At 46.2% G+C, this 16,324-nt stretch overlaps 1 protein-coding gene across 1 annotated transcript in view; it reads right to left on the bottom strand.

The window, feature by feature from the left end:
- ELF9 (RNA binding (RRM/RBD/RNP motifs) family protein) overlaps positions 1-16,324 on the bottom strand; it is a 122,602-nt gene that overhangs the window by 73,597 nt on the left and 32,681 nt on the right. Inside the window, exons 2-3 of the mRNA XM_087385095.1 lie at positions 15,976-16,070; positions 3,859-4,370 (exon numbers count right to left, since the gene is read on the bottom strand). Of these exons, the coding sequence (XP_087241221.1) occupies positions 3,859-4,370; positions 15,976-16,066 (603 nt within the window). The 5' untranslated portion in view covers positions 16,067-16,070. The remainder of the gene's footprint in view (positions 1-3,858; positions 4,371-15,975; positions 16,071-16,324) is intronic.

Genomic DNA, 16,324 nt, shown 5'->3' with positions numbered 1-16,324 from the left:
TCTGGAAATCTGAAATCTCTCACCCCTTACCCCACCAATAAGTACCTGGCTATGGGCTGATCTGTACAAAGAGGAAACACCTCTGATCCAAGCATCCGTAAAGCCAAAACGTAGAAGGGTTCCCTCCAAAAAACCCCAATCTACTCTGTCATAAGCTTTCTCAAAATCCAAAAGTAGAATGGCTAGATTCTGGCCGCTCTCCAGGGCCCACTCTAAAGCTTCCCAGAAAGACAAAATGTTATCAAAAATGCTTCTGCCATGCACAAATCCCCTCTGAGTGTCACGAATAACATCTGAAACAAGGGGCTACAATCGGAGGCTGATTGCCTTGGCCAGAATCTTGTAACAAGTCCCCAGAAGTGTGATAGGCCTCCACTGGGACACTAGATTTCTGCAACCTCCTTTCGGGATAAAGTGGATGAGACCCTCTGTGAGCAACCTGGGCATCTCGCCAAAGTCCCAAATGCCCTGCAGGGCTGAAGTAATGTAGTCTCCAATCATATCCCAAAATGCAATGAAAAAGAAGGGGTAAGGCCCTCCGAACCTGGGCACTTGCCCTTGTGAAGGGCTGAAAGTGCAGTCCTGAACTCTGTGTTGGTGAAAGGTACATCAAGCAAAACATGCATATCCGGTTTCACCAACAAAGGGATGCTCTGCCAAATAACCTGTCTAGCATCCTCTCTATCTCGTGTCTCAGGATCAGCAGTAAGAAGGGCGGCATAAAAATCTGAAGCTATGCGCATGACATCATCTAGATATGTCTGTAAAACCCCATGTGAGTCAATAACCTGGGATACACTCTCTCTACTATGTCTACGGCCATGAGTAGAGAAAAAGTGTTTATTGACTCTGCCACCCATCTGAATCCAGAAGGACTCCCGTGCATGAAAGCCATACTCTGCTCTCTGATTAAGCAATATCTGCTGATGAGCCCTTGCTGTAGCAAGGCGCTCCTGAATCCAAGCATATGAAGGCCGTTTTTGCTCTTTCCTCTGCAAAGCTGCCAACTGCTGGCGAACACCAATCTCACGTCTGAGAATATCTCGCCTCCTGGTACAAGCAGCTGAGAGGTAGAAGTCGCAAATACCAAAAAGGGCAGTGGCTACATGTGATGGAAATGGCTGCCTACCCTACATGAGAAACCCATATTTGCAAGACTGCCTCTGTAAGGTCCTCCTCTGTGTACAAGGCATCTGGAATCCTAATGCTGACAGACCGCCCTCTCAAGTGAGGCTCTGAGATAGCCAGCACAACAGGAAAGTGGTCTGAAGTGGAAACCCCAGCAGCAATGCATACTAATCCACCTCTGTCTAGTGCCCAATCATCTACATAGAATATGTCAATGCGTGCATGAATAGGCATCTACTGCCTCCTGTTCGACCAAGAGAATAGGAGGGACTGTGACTGAATAAGAAAAGACATCGTCCAACCAAGTACCTCTGCCACAGTAGTGAAAAAGGAAGGCATCCCAAGCTGCTCTCTCCAAAGAGTAAAGTCCTCCTTCTCTATCCCCTTTTTTGTCTGACGGTAACTCAACCATGTTAAAGTCACCTCCAATCACCCATGAATCCGCAATGGAAGCCCAAGAGAGCAAATCCTTCCACATAATAAACCTTCCCCTCTAATGTTGGAGGCATACAGTTTAAGGAAACCAACCTAACGCTCTCCAATCAAGAGAATAATCCACTGATCCCTAGAGGAAATAATGACTCCATGTCCAACAACTAAGGGGAGAACCAACTGCGAAACTGAAATAGAAGTGCCCCCCCCAAGTGCCCAAGGCAGGCGACCAAAAAGTATGGCTAGAAAGCAACTTGCCTAACTTAGCACAATCTCTAGAATCCAATTTGTGCTCTTGAATAAATAAGATATCAATGGAACCCCCAGTGGGGGGAGAGCTGCAAGCATCCAGTCTCTGGCTTGGGATCTGGAAGGGTGAGACCCGAAGATGCGTGTGAGCACCGTGGTAGAGCATTCAATCTCTACGCCCTTCTTGAGCTGCTGCAACTCGTCTTTAGAAAAAGTAATAGTTTTTGCGGCCGGTGGAGGTGGAGTAGGATTGGCTGACAGAATATCTGCCGCCAATCGAGGTGAGGAGGCCGACTCGGACATTTTTGGGGCTCCTTCCGCTCCAAAAAACGCTGCGGGAGAAGGAAGAGGGGGGAGACAGGAAGAAAGAAAAAAAAATGCCGGGGGTAGGGAGCGGGGTAGGAGGGCTGAGGCAGAAGGAAGCGGGGGGAGGGAGCAGGGTAGAGTGAGCGGGGGAGCGAGGAAGGGGAAGCGGGCTGAGAGGGGAGGGGGCATCTGAGCAGGAGAGGGTAGAGGGAGGTAGTGGAGAGGGAAGTAGAGGCGGGGGGGTAGAGGCGGGGGTAGGAAGCAAGAAGAGGGGAGGGGTGTAGAGGCGGGGGGAAGGGTAGAGGAGGGGTAGAGGCGGGAGAGGGTAGGGGGAGGGTAGAGGCAGGGGGCAGGGGTAGAGGCGGAAGAAGGGTAGGGGGAGGGAAGAGGCGGGGGGAAGGGTAGAGGTGGGGGAGAGGGGAGCGGGGGAGAGGTAGAGGCGGGGGCTAGAGGCGGGGGCTAGGGGAGCGGGGGAGTAGGGAAGAGGGAGCGGGGGAGCAGGGTAGAGGGAGCGGGGAAGCAGGGCAGGGAGGAGCAGGCTGAGAGGGGAGGGGGCGGGCTGAGAGGGAGAGGAGGGAGGGGGCAGCAGGCTGAGAGGTGAGGGGGCGGGCTGAGAGGGAGAGGAGGAGGAGGAAGGGAGAGGCTGAGGGCGGGGGAGGGCGAGTGGCTGAGGCAGAGGGAGGGGGCTGAGGGAGGGACTGAAGGAGAGGGGGCAGCAAGGGAGCGGGAGGAGCAGCAGCTCAGTTTTCTTTGCTAATTGCAATTTGTGTATCCCGTTAGTAGAAATTATCCCACAGTACTCATGTACCACGAAAGGTATTGGTTCTCATTCTTACCCAATCCTGTGTATCCCTTTAATAGGTTCTGTGTATTGTGTACGTTTCATTCTCAAAGCCATATCCCTAGAACTGGCATGTAGTTTACATGAAAGCTTTTGTTAATTTCTCATCATGTGATTGTGATCAGTTTTTTTTTTTTATCAAGAAGTTACCAAAAATGGAAAAGCCCCTCATGAGCAAACATGCATAGATGCTTTCATGTACCAACAAAGGAATTGGTTCTCATTCTTACCCAATCCTGTGTATCATGTACGTTTCATTCTCAAAGCCATATCCCTAGAGCTGGCATGTAGTTTACATTAAGGATTCGTTAATTTCCATTTTTGTGATCTGTATTTTTTTTGGGTTTGTGACTCAAGCAAGTAGCATTCAAGTTGTTCCACCAATGCAAGGAATATGACCAGCCAGTCGATTCGAGCAATCTAAATGCTACTTCGTAGACTAGTCTTCCTGTCTCCAAGGTGCAGGAGTTGCTTGGTGACACCCTGTGAACAGACAAGTTGGAACTCGGTTCCCATTATGTCCCTAGAACATATGGGGCAATACATGGAAGCTGCAATAACTTGCATCCAGCCGTGAAAACTCAGCTAGGCACGGAGAGGTGCTTCTCCTAAATTTTTACTACTTGTAAGAACACGAACAATTAATTTTTATCTTTTTGCAAAACATGATCAATAAGTGGCAAAAGCAACAAAGGTGCATGAGGACACAGCAATAATCTGACACTCTTATATTTGTCATCTAGCCCTGTTCAACTTCAAACCAACATGAACAATATAGAAACAACTTTGAAAATACCATGTTATGGAAATCTCAAATATTCTTTACCTATAAAACAGCATTAAGCAAAAGCATTATGCGCTTGATTTTCCTCCTGTAAAGAATTACCCAAATACCTACCAACCTGAGGTACCCAAGCTTTGCGCTTATGATCCCATCTATAAACTGTTCCATCATCATCAGTGAACTCTTCTTCCCCTTTAGGTGGGGTAGTAGGTCTATCTTCAGCACTGCTTTGATAAACTTCCAGTACTGTTTCTGTCATATCAGTACAAAATATATCTTTGCCTTGAGTCTTGCCTTTTCCTGCCTTCAGTAGTGCAGCCTCCCGTTCAGCTTTCTTTATTTCCTCCTGCCACCGTCTGAAATCATCATCATCATCATCATCATTGTCTCCTGTAGAGAAAGTCTCCTCTCCTGTATCTCCAATTGGATCGCGTATAACAGATGACTGCTCATCACAAGTCCTGGAAGATTCATCCGAACGGCCTGCTCCACTCTGCAATGACTGTAATCGAGGGTTCTGGGTAATTACCGGTATCTTCAATTCATCAATGGAGGACAAAGGATACCAATTCGCCTTTCCATCAGCCCACACCAAAGAACTCTCTGTCAAGTAGCCCAATGCATAATGATCTGCAAACCACATCCATGATCCAATTGACTTCTTTTCTTGAACAATTCTCCAAAACCTATACAAAATAGTGAGTGAAGGAAGAAACCGCCCCCCCAAAAAACACACACACACACACACACGCAAAATAAAAAGGAGTTTTTAAGAGAACTAAAAAAGTGGAAGAGCTGACCAACATCCACACGATTGCAAAGAAGACGAGAACGAGGCTTACTTATGGTTTGTCCAATGCCGACCAAGAAGGGGTTTGAGATGATGGATTTACGATTTCTTCACTGTTTGTTTGGCAGGGGTTTGGCAAAAGTTAGATGTTTTCCCAGAAGAAGAACCATCTTGAGGTTCTGAAAATATTTTACTGCATGGAAGCGACGGAGGTTAAAGATGAGCAATATAATACCAAGTAGGTGGGCAGCTTACTTAGCTTGGCCATATCTGTCCAAACATGAGTTTCTCAGAGAGCTTACTAAGTGCATTTTGATCGAAGCGGAGGGTGACTGATTAGCAGCATGAGGGTACTCCGGTATCTGAGAGGTACATTTGGGTATGAGATCACATACCAGAAAGGTATCACTTTGTGGGTACTGTAATTCAGACATTGCTAGGGATAGAGATACCAGATGGTCAGCAGTAGGATATTGTTCCTTGCTGGGTCAGGGCCATCTCAGAAGCAACTGCTAGAGGCTTGCACAGGAGCCTTCAGTTTGAGTGGAGCGCCCTTGATGAGGACACAATGGTGGTCCTTTGCGACAACAAGAGTTGCCCAAGTTCCAACGATTGCCAAGAACCCGGTATCTCATGCTTGGACAAAGCATATTGGGGTTCAATACTATTTCATTAGGGAGCTGATCCGGTGTGAGCAGGTCGAGTTGTCAATTGCCTGACAATAACTTCAGAGTGTTCACAAATACCTTTTCCCAAAGAGCAGATGGAGCATCCTCGTGTGACACATGGGTGTGCATTCACGGTGAGGTCATCAAGAGGGGGTGTTAGAAACCATCTATGAGAACGACAATGGAGTAGGTGACTAGGGTTAGATCTAGGCTGGAGGAGATTGCACTTGCCCATGATTAGCGCTAGAGGCCCCTCATTGGGCAGCTTTGGGACCAAATAGATGGATGAAGAGGCATGGGGTAGAATGGTTGAGTCTTGACTATCTCGTCAGCCAGATCCAGTCTGTGAATTGGGTTGGTCAGATTTGCCTGCAGCAGCTCAGTCTATGGATCTGAGTCAGTCTGTGGATTTTGGGAGTAGACAAGACTGCCCCCCTCCCCACCCTATATAAGGGGCACATTTGCCACTTTCTAGCATTCAAGTCAAGCCTTCATCAAGCATGTGGAAGCAGGAGAAGTATTGGCTTGTATTTTGTCACTTCCCAACCTTTCCTTGGCTATAGTTTATCCAGCACAACTATCGCACTTAGTTTAGAGCACATGCTTGTGCCAATTTCCCACTCTTGGTGGAGCCTATACATGAGATGTGTTGACTGTTCTACTTGATGTTCTCCTTCCAGATCCGATGTATCCTCTGGTGTGCAAATGTTGAGAGAGATCTAAAGAGTTGTGAGGTTTCCTATGCTGCCTTATTCTCTGACTATGTGTGTTGCACGTACAAACACGCATAGTTTTTGTAGGAAGAGGCTGATGTTTTTTTGTACTTGATTTTTGTGTCCACTTGAGATTAAATCAGAAAAGACCCCTCCAATGAAAGACGAAGATCAGCAAACAAACAACGCGGCCAAACACATTCAACTGTCGCTATGAAAGCTGCCCTGTACTCAGTTTCACATGAGGAGGTAGCCACTGTAGATTGTTTCTTGCTCAACCAAGAAATGCAAGCATGTCCTAGAAAGAAACAATTCCCACTGGTGGACTGCCGAGTATCATAGTCTCCAACCCAATCTGAGTCACTGTAAGCATGCATCTGCAAGTCACCCCCCCCTGGGAGACATCAAGCCAAAGACTTTGTACCTTGCAAGTAACGGAAGATGCGTTATACACCCTGCCAATGCATAATCTTTGGGCTGTGCATATACCTGCTCACTTGAGAAACTGAAAACTGAATATCAGGTCGTGTATTGCAGAGATAAATGAGGCATCCAATAGCCTGGCTATAGAGTGTGACATCAATTGATTCACCTGCATCATGCATTGTAAGCTTTAGCCCCGGCTCCATGGGAGTGGACATAGGCTTGCAATCATGCATGTTGAATCTGTCTAAGAGCTTTTGAACATACTTGGACTGAGACATAACAATGCCACGTTTCTCTTGAATAAACTGGATCCCCAAATAGAAATGTAACAAGCCTGAGTCTCACATATCAAATGTAGCTTTCAATTAGACTTTGAATTACTTCCTCATTTGATCCAGTGAGCAACATGTCATCTACATAAAGAATGATGACCAAAATATCCCCCCCATCTTTCTTGATGTAGAGGGTGCTCTCAGTTGGACTATTGTGCAACCCCTTGCTGGTTAGAAAGGCATCAATTTTTGCATACCATGCACGTGGGGCTTGTTTCAGCCCATACAAAGCCTTATTTAGCTTGCATACCTGATGTGCATTTCCTGAAATTTCAAAGCCCGGAGGTTGCTTGACATAAACTTCTTCCAACAAGTCTCCGTTAAGGAAAGCTGTTTTAATGTCCAACTGATGAACATTCCATTCAAAATTTGCAGCCATTGCTATTACTGACCTGATGGTGGTCATGCTGGATGTGGGAGCAAAAGTCTCCTCATAATCTATGCCCTTTCTCTGAGCATATCCTTTTGCAACCAGTCTTGACTTGTACCGATCAATGGACCCATCTGGCTTTCTTTTGACTTTGAAAACCCAATGTGTACCTATGGCATTCTTGCCTGGTGGCAAATCCATGACATCCCAAGTCTGATTTTTATGAATGGACTGCAATTCATCGTGCATGGCATTCATCCAATGCACATTATCCTTTGCTTCATCAAATGTCTCAAGCGCCTCCTCATCAAGAAGAGTACCTGCATAAGCTGATTCAACTGAAAGAGCCCCCCCCTGTGTGCCTTACTGCACTACGAGTCCTGCCAGGCAATGGAGCCTCAAGCTTACTCTCCCTGAGAGTCTAAAGCAACCAATTCGGGACTTTTTCAGCTGCGTGTATCTCTTGAATTTCTTGCCTGACAACTTCATCCACACCTTGAGGTTGTACTAAATCAGCTAAGGGCTGAATCTATACATGTGGATCTGGCGGAGGTTACTGTAACTTCTGACTTTCAGAGTTGTTCTGAGTCATAAATACAGCAGACTGATCAAGCGAAATCCCTTCCTGGGTGCACAAGTAAAATCTGCAAGGAAAAAAATCGCATCCACACCGCCTCCAGCTACTGAGAAAATTCCCTCTGCCTAACGTGAACGTAATTGCAACCAAAAGAGGGCAAATTGCCTGAAAGCCCCAAAGATGCAAGAAGTTGCAGTGCAAAACTAAAAGCTCCAAATTTTGAGCTGAAATTGAGCCAAATTTCACCCAAATAGTAAATCTCCTGCAAAAGCCCCAAATTTTTTGCCAATCTTTGCAATTTGCTTGCAATGTGTGCTAAAAAATGCACAAAAGCCCCAAACTTATAATGTGCCTGCAAATGATTCAGAAGTCCTAATTTCTCTACAAACAGAGATACCTACAAAAGACCAATGACCTTTGCAATGCAAAATGCCCCAAATTTCATAACCAAACAGTGGCTCTGGGCAAAAATGCTTGACAAAGACCACCTGCTTAGAAAACCTGCAAATGCACCGAAGGAAGTACGGACTCCGGCAAATGTACAGAATGCAGGAGTGTGTACAAAATCCGTACAATGTACGAATACCTGTACGGTGCGCTGACAGCAAATGTGCGGAACGATACGACAAGTGTGTCATGCTGTTGTACGACGGACTGCATATGTACGGCCATCTGCAAGTACGGAATGCGATGCAGATTCGTACGACTGTTGTACGACGAAAGGCAATACGGTCCTGGAGCAGATGTACGGAATGTAGGCTATACGGCCACCATGAATCTACTAACGTAACTGTACGGTAGTACGGACTAAAGGCGCAACTGTATGACGACCTGTACGAGCGATGCACGGCAGCTGTACGAACGAGGTCTTGAATGCAGGGCCGTATGGGAGCAAGAGCTTCGTGAGCTTAAGAGCTGAAGCGTGGGCTACTGTACAGCTATACGGAATCAATCCGTATAGAATGTACGGATAGGCTGTACAGACGGGAGCTGGGAGCAAGGGGCTGTTGAGCAGGAAGCAGGTCCGGGAAGCAAACTCTGCTCTGATACCAAATGTTAAACAAAGAAAGAAAGAAAGAAAGAAAGTGTATTATTGTCCACTAAAGGCCAAAATGGGCCCATGGGACATCAAGAACTCTGCATACAAGATAGCACAAAATCAACGTGCCACAAAGAAGAGGCATCGTCGAATATCATCTAAGTGCTACGCAATACAATACAAGTGAAAGTACATAATGTCAAATCTGAGCCTAAAAACAAAGTAAACTAGATGCAAGGAAACCGCCCCTGGGTGCAAAATGGGGGGATGAGTACAATATGCCAATGCAAAGATACAAGAGAGAGTAGGAGAGACAGAGTGTTGAACGTAAGTTGCAATAGATGAAGTGAGAAATACAAAAGCAGGGAAAGGTTTTATCTAAGTGACAAAACCTTATCCTTCAGTAACCGTAGTTAGTGAGCTAACTAGGGTTAGGGGGAAAAACCTCTAAAGAGGGAAAAGTGCCCCTAACCTACTTATTACATTGCATTGGTCACTACTAGAATATAATAATAATTCTAACAAGGCCTGGCAACATTTACAACATTGATTATGGGACATCCATCGTAGGATGCCACATGGCAACTCAAGGCTTCCCGCACTTAAAGTACTATTTATTTACAAGCCATTTAAAGACTATCTTAGCTAAAAGTTACTAAGTAAATGTCACCTTTGTTATATAGGGCCTCCAGATGTCTTTGCAGTTCCTCTGATGAAGATGATATGAAGACTATATGTCAATCCATGTATGCCAGTATCTGTATCATCAAATCAGCCATCAATGATCCCTTCCCTCCTAGGCGGTCAATAAAAGATGTGACCGAAGAGAATCAGTGAAAGGGAGTGCATCCCTGTTGGACTCCGATCGTGCTCTCAACCCAATCTGATAGGCCTCCTTGGACATGAACTCTCCCTTTGAGGGACTCGTATAGGCTCATCACCCCCCAAATCATGACCATTGGAATATGCATCTTCTAGAGTCTCCTGATCATACGAGGTCGTGGGACAATGTTGAAGTCGTTCCGGAAGTCTACAAAGCAAGCGTAGACTTTCCAGGATCTCGACTTCGACCTCCTTAATGATATCCTGCAGGGTGAAGATGTAGTCTAAGGTGCAATTCTGGCTCCAGAATCCTGCCTGTCCTAGATGTGTAACCACCGATCTCCCTCTCTTATACGGACGCGTAAATCTGGACCAAAGTGTGGCCAATTATAAGAGTGTGTAGTTCCCAATGTACATGGGATCCCCTTCTTCGTGTATCGGCACAATGGTGGTAATACTCCAAGCAGGTGGAAGTTGTGGCATACAGCTTGGTTGAACATGTGCGCTAAAATCGGAGCCAGGACCTCTTGCCCATGCACGAAATGCTCAATCCGTAGCCCCTCGTGATCCTGGGCTCTCTGGTTATGTAGCCGACTAAGTGCAGTCTGTACATTATGTTCATTGAACAAATGACAAGTATTTGGCTTGGGCATAGAGAACACATCAGGTGGTGCCTATCAAGACACCATAGAGTGAGCTTGCATATGTGTGCTAGGCATCTGGATTAATGTCTTTGGGAGGTCTTGCGGGCCTATGAGACAAGTACAATTTAAAAAAGTAATTTTTTTCCAGAGATAAGAACTTCTATTAAAGCTTAAAAATCACCATACAAATCAGTAAAATCAAAAGGTGCTAATCGTGGAAAAAAAAACCCCAAAAAAAAAGGTTGTCACAAAGAAACCAACGTGATTCCAAAGAACCCTACCTCACTGCCTAGGGAGTCTCTACCAAAGCCAAACACACTCCACTGTAGCTGTAAAAGCTGCTTTATAGCTAGAAGTAGCATCTGTACTCTGCTTCTTGCTGAACCAAGAAACACATGAAGTACCAAGCATAAAACAGTTGCCACTATGTGACACAAATCACTATCACTGAATCTATGCATGACAAGTGAAGTACCAGCCCCATAAAGAAGGCCTAAATGCTGAGTGCCTTTGAGATATCTGAAAACACGCTTCATGGCAAGCCAATCATGAATAGATGGGCTATGCATATATATGCTCAACTGTGAGACAACATACTCTAGATCAGGTCTCGTATGGCATAGGTAAATCAAACAACCAACTGCCTACTGATAGAGAGTGACATCACATGTACCGCTGCCATCCTCAGAAGAGAAGTCAAAACCAGTCTCTAATGGTGTGGATACTGGCTTGCAATCCTCAAACTGAAAACGCTGCAAAAGCTGTCCAATGTACTTGGATTGTGATATCAAAATGCCCCCCTCACTGCTAGCAAATTGGATGCCCAGATAGCACAAGACCAAGATCATGAACGTCAGGATTATACTGACATACAAGCATCATGAACGTCAGGATTATACTGACATGTAACCAAGAAAGCCCAATGCTGGTCATGTGCGCAATTAGTGGACTCGTGTAGATCTTCTGCACTAGAAGAACCAGATACTGCAAGACCAAACTCTTTCTTCTTCTTTTCAGATGCTATGCGCTTCCTGCATTCAGAAATATCATGCCCAAGTTTCCAGCAATAATTACATCTCTTCTTCTTTTTGTTATCCCCTGAAGAAGAGGCACCATGTGAATGATTAGCATGGGAATGAGGGGGTTTTCCAACTGAAACCTTGCCTATACCTTTGTGTTTGTAATGTGCAGCAAATGCTTGATCACTAGCCATAGAAGCATTGCAATTCACACGACTTTGCTCCTCTTGAAGAAGAAGAGCAACCAGCTGGTCAAATGAGAAATGATTGGCATCACCTCCTGCAACCAACCTCAATGTAGTAGCAAAGCCTTAATATGAATCAGGCAACCCATCAAGAGTATTAGAAACAAGCTGAGAATCAAGCATAACCTCATTAATGTTGGCCAACTGCTCTTTCAAATCCTTCACATTAGTGAGATAGGCATCCATGTTGCTTAGTTGTCTTGCAAGATCGGATATGGGGGATAATAACCTGTTTTACTGAAAGAGCAATCAAGGCATGTGCTTTGGCATCACAACCATCCCAATGAATTTGCTCTTGTGAAGGAGGCAAAGCACCTGTAGCAGGAGGGGCAGGGGTCCTAGCAGTAGCAATAGAAACATCACCTGAAGACCCATCACCTGAAGAAGCAGAGGCTGTAGGTGTAGCACCAGAAGTAACAAGGCGTGTAGACCTAGCCTCAGAACCTGAATGAATATGCCATAGATTCTTAGCAACCAAAACATGTCCCATCATGTATGACCATATGGGATAACTGGTGCCATGAAGCTTGTTATCAGTCCCAATCATCACAAACAAATCATCTTTGCCACCAAACATGGTAACACAAGGCCTTGCAAGGCAACACGAGGCCTTTCCAAAATGCAAATGAAGCAAAAATTGAAAAGAACCAATGCAACAACGTCTTACCCAATGATGTAGCCCGAAAGGACAGCAATGAAAGGCTCTGAATGCGAGCAAATGAGGGCTGGAAATGAGAATTTCAGCAAAAGAAAATGCTCCCGCAGGGAGGAGAGCACTTAGAAATGGAGAGAAAGAGATCCAATGGAGGAGAACTCGCAGCCCGAGGCAAAGAGATGCCAAATGAGGAAGAATGGGCTCAAGGAGTGAACTCCAGATCACTTCAACACACTCTAAATGGCTTCAACAGCCGGCACACAGCTCGAGGCAGCAAGAAAATTGCTCGAAAGGGCTTCAACGCCGGCACACAGATCGAGGCAGCTCCAAAAATGCTGGCATGCAGCTTGAGGCAGTCCGTACAGCCCTAAATCTCTGTTCTTCAGGTCCATACAGCACTGTGACAGTTCCGTACAGTCATAAATGCACTGTATGAAATCCGTACAGCATTGAATGCAGAAGAAACAGCCCGTACAGTCTTCAGCCGGCACAGAAATCGATGCAACAGGTCCGTACAGTGTGTATGGACCACAAGTGTGAAGTTCCCTGCAATAAATGCAGCTTGTAGCTTCCGTACAGTTCCATACAAAGTGTACGGAATCCATACAGCTAGGTTTGCTGCAGAAAAGTGCTCAAATTTGCTCCAAAATGTGTCTCCTTCGCAGTAAGGGCTCCAAAATGCAAACTCCTAGCGCCAAAATCGAAGTTCTCGCAATGGAAAAGCTTGGAGAGGCCTCAAACACTCGAGGGAGTGTGAAAACCAGCAAGACCAGCAGGAATGAGGACTCCAGAGGCTGCCAAACAGCTTGGGAAAGCTGTCAATGGCTGAGGAAAAGGATTCCCGACCTGCTCTATACCACTGTTGGCTATGACAAGCAATGGAAGCTCAAAAATGGAAGCAAGAAGGAGAAAAACGAGATGCTATAATAGATTACTGCAAAACTCAGAGTGGAGGCTCAAGGGAGAGCCAACATAACAAAACCCTAGGGCTAACTGCCCTAACTAGACTAAATGTCCTAACTGACCTAGGTGGTACATGTACTAACTGTACCAATAGTCCTAACTGACTATAACTAGGCCTACAAGGCACATACCAAGGAATAAGTGGCATCTATGGATAGCCCATAGGATGGCCTACATTGTCCACTTCCACAATCACTTCCTTCTTAAGCAGGCTGTACTTCAGTGTGAACAAGATCTTTGACTGTAAAGACTAGCGCGGGGTAGGGGGGGAATCCTTACAAGATTTTACAGCCTCATCAATTACTGCCTACTTGCCAGGCCCTTCCAGAATGTGAAGTTGGGCCTTCACTTCTACCAGCTCCAATGCTCTCTCACTGCCTGCTGCAGATAAAAAATCTGATCGTGTTGTCTGAGGATGGGTCGTTTTGAGCCTTCTTGTTGGTAATTCCGAGCATATGGAGAGGGTGTCATGGCTGCAACTGTAGAGTATCGAGTCCTGATGGATGTTGAAGGAGTTGAGGGAGTTAAGGGGGACTTGGAGGAGAGGGTAGGCCACTCCATAATTGGTTGTATGTTAAACCCCCTAGCTTAACCTAACCCTTGGGTTGGGTTTGGGGGTTTAGCCCAACTCAGGGTTAGGGAGGACTGAGGTATGGAGAGCTGTTGACGGGAAGAGGTACGGTGGTACGACTCCGTACAGTGGGGACGACAAAGGTACAGATGGAGCGCTGTGGTAATGACGACGGAGGTACGGACGGGTTGTACAGTACAGGAAGAGGCTGAGCGACTGTACGGGGAGCAGCTGTACAGAGAGGCTGAGCGGCTGTACGGGGACGCTGAGCGTCGGCTGTACGGAGGTACGGATGGAGAGGCTGAGCGGTTGTACGGACAGAGAGGCTGGGAGACCTGCTATCCATGTATCCTGCATGCCGGTGAGACAAGATCAATCACAAAGGCGTGTCCTCCCTCCATGAATCAAGCTGCCATCCCCTAGACTTAAGGGTGATCTGGACAAACAGCCACACCCCACTCAAAGTACAATCATTGAGTTTTCCCAGCCGGACAGCACCGATCAGCAGAACCTATGGAGACGGCGGCCTCAAGGACACGAGCCACAGCTAGAGACACGCCAAACTCGCCGGCACACTGAGACACGGATCACATTAGGGGACCTTCCCTACATGCTCATCAGACCAGAGGCCCAACCCACAAGAGTGACTGTGGCACTTGTTCACCGCAGGACTATAGCTACACACCGATAGTCGCCAGCGACCTATCACAGGATATATGCCACCACATCAGCCTCGCACATCGACACGCCCTCCCAAAGTTGATGCCCCTAGTAAGCACAGGATAGCATAGGGAGGGGATGAAATGGAGGGAAACAAGGGGTATAACAGCTGCGGATATACCAAAAGATGCATGTGAAATCAGAGAGAGAAACGCAGAAAATAATACTGAAGTTATGGCAAAACCTGTGGACAAAAATGCAGTTTTACAAGCAGGAGATCGACTCAATGAACAGCTACGTGATGCAGAAATACCTCAGCAAAGACATGTGTATAATTAAAAGGCATCTAATCTGCCAAATTAGAACCAGATCAGAGGTGGAGAGGGGTAGGTGGGCGAAACCCGGAATCCCAAGAGAAGAAATGCAAAATCTGCCCCACAGGGGAGGTAGAAAATGAGCAGGCATGTACCCCTAAAAGGCCGAGCTTGCACACATCAGAGAGAGTTATGGGAACAGCAAGAATAATTCAAAAAGTCTGCCAGGGCAGCCAGCACAAAAACTAGGGAGTTACATAGAAGAAGTCTTATCATATAAAAGCCTCTAGAACATCGCCTGCAAGTACATGAGACTGCTCCAAGTTTCAGCCAAAGGTCTGGACAAACCTGAGAGCAGTCCAACTCCTGCCCTCCCTCTTTTGCATGCCTTGTTCTGAGACGTGGGTGGATTAAGGAGCCCCAAGAACCCATTAAATGGAAGAAGGGGGGACAGTTTGCTCGACCTCAGGACTAACCCACTGAACTATGGAAGCTGCTGCCACCTAGATGACAAGATGGCCAGTCAGGTCGGCCCTAAGCCAGGCCCCTCATCAGAGGTCCAGACCAAGGCCATCCTATATAAACTCGCTAATACCAGCTCTCAATGGGCTTCCGGCTAATACCAGTCCGTAAGCTCTCAATGGGCTTCACCCCTCCATTAAGGACCGTCCATGCACGGTCCTTCAAGGGTAGTGTGCCCTTGGGCTTTGCATATTTTGACACCTTCGCTCGATGATCAGGTTGTGAGCCGACCCACACATCTAATGAGGTGCTGTATATGCTATCAGGGAAGAGACTTTATGAGCAAGTCGGAGGCATTCTCTTTAATCAGCTGGCAGACAAGCTTGCCCTGGTGATCCTGGATCAGCTCCTAATGAAAAAGTTGATTCATGAAACACTAGTTGCAATCGCAATGTAGCTCTGATTATCACACTGACTGGCCATTCCATTCTTTGTGTCTTCCAATCTCCAGCTACAATCACACGCTGTTATGCACGCCACCTTGTACTTGGCCTCTGTCGAAGAAAGAGCTACCGAAAAGTGCTTCTTACTCAGCCACAAGATGGCCTCTGGCTCTAGGAAGAAAACCCTAACCTGTTGTAGACCATCCGGTATCCAAAGTTCTAGCCCACTCTGAATAACAGTAGGGTGATACCCATCTCACAATTTCACCATGCCGACAACAAAAGTCAAAGAGCATACAGTAGCTTGAGAGGACAAAAGAGGACCGTAACTATACCTCTGCTGACTTGCACCTATAAATGAAAGTTGTTGTACTCCATGACTTGCTAGTGACCTCAATCTACAAAACCATACAATCTACCTCCCTAAAAAAAAAAGAAATATGCAAACCTTCCAATTATCCCCACATAAAATTGGGCATAAACAAGAAGCAACAAAAATTAAAAACGAATTTAAGAACTTACCCTGTAGCTCATTCAGAGTGTATGGACCAAAATGATCTTCTCCCTCGCCTAGAACATACCACCTTGCCTTTTGATCCACTCCTGTCGCCATACCACTAGCAAAAGATGAAAAGTAAATTGATTCAATTACATCATACCTCTCTCTCTCTCTCTCTCTCTCTCTCTCTCAAGCTTGAGTGGAGAGAGTCCCCTTAGGAGCTCATCAAACTCAAGCTTTAGTGCAAAAGTCTCCTTAGGAGCGCTTGTAATATTATGTGGCCATTGATGGAGGAGCGAACATAAGCTTCACAATGTATGGGAAGTAAACATTGATTCAGTCTATTTTCTACCACTCGGAGATTGATGGTTT

The sequence above is a fragment of the Dipteris shenzhenensis genome, chromosome 14 (genome assembly GCF_047967505.1).
Source record: "Dipteris shenzhenensis isolate YYH24624 ecotype China chromosome 14, Dip_SZ_1.0, whole genome shotgun sequence".
NCBI classification, from domain to species: domain Eukaryota; kingdom Viridiplantae; phylum Streptophyta; class Polypodiopsida; order Gleicheniales; family Dipteridaceae; genus Dipteris; species Dipteris shenzhenensis.
Note: the sequence above shows the minus strand (reverse complement) of the source record. Positions and strands in the feature narration are given on the sequence as shown.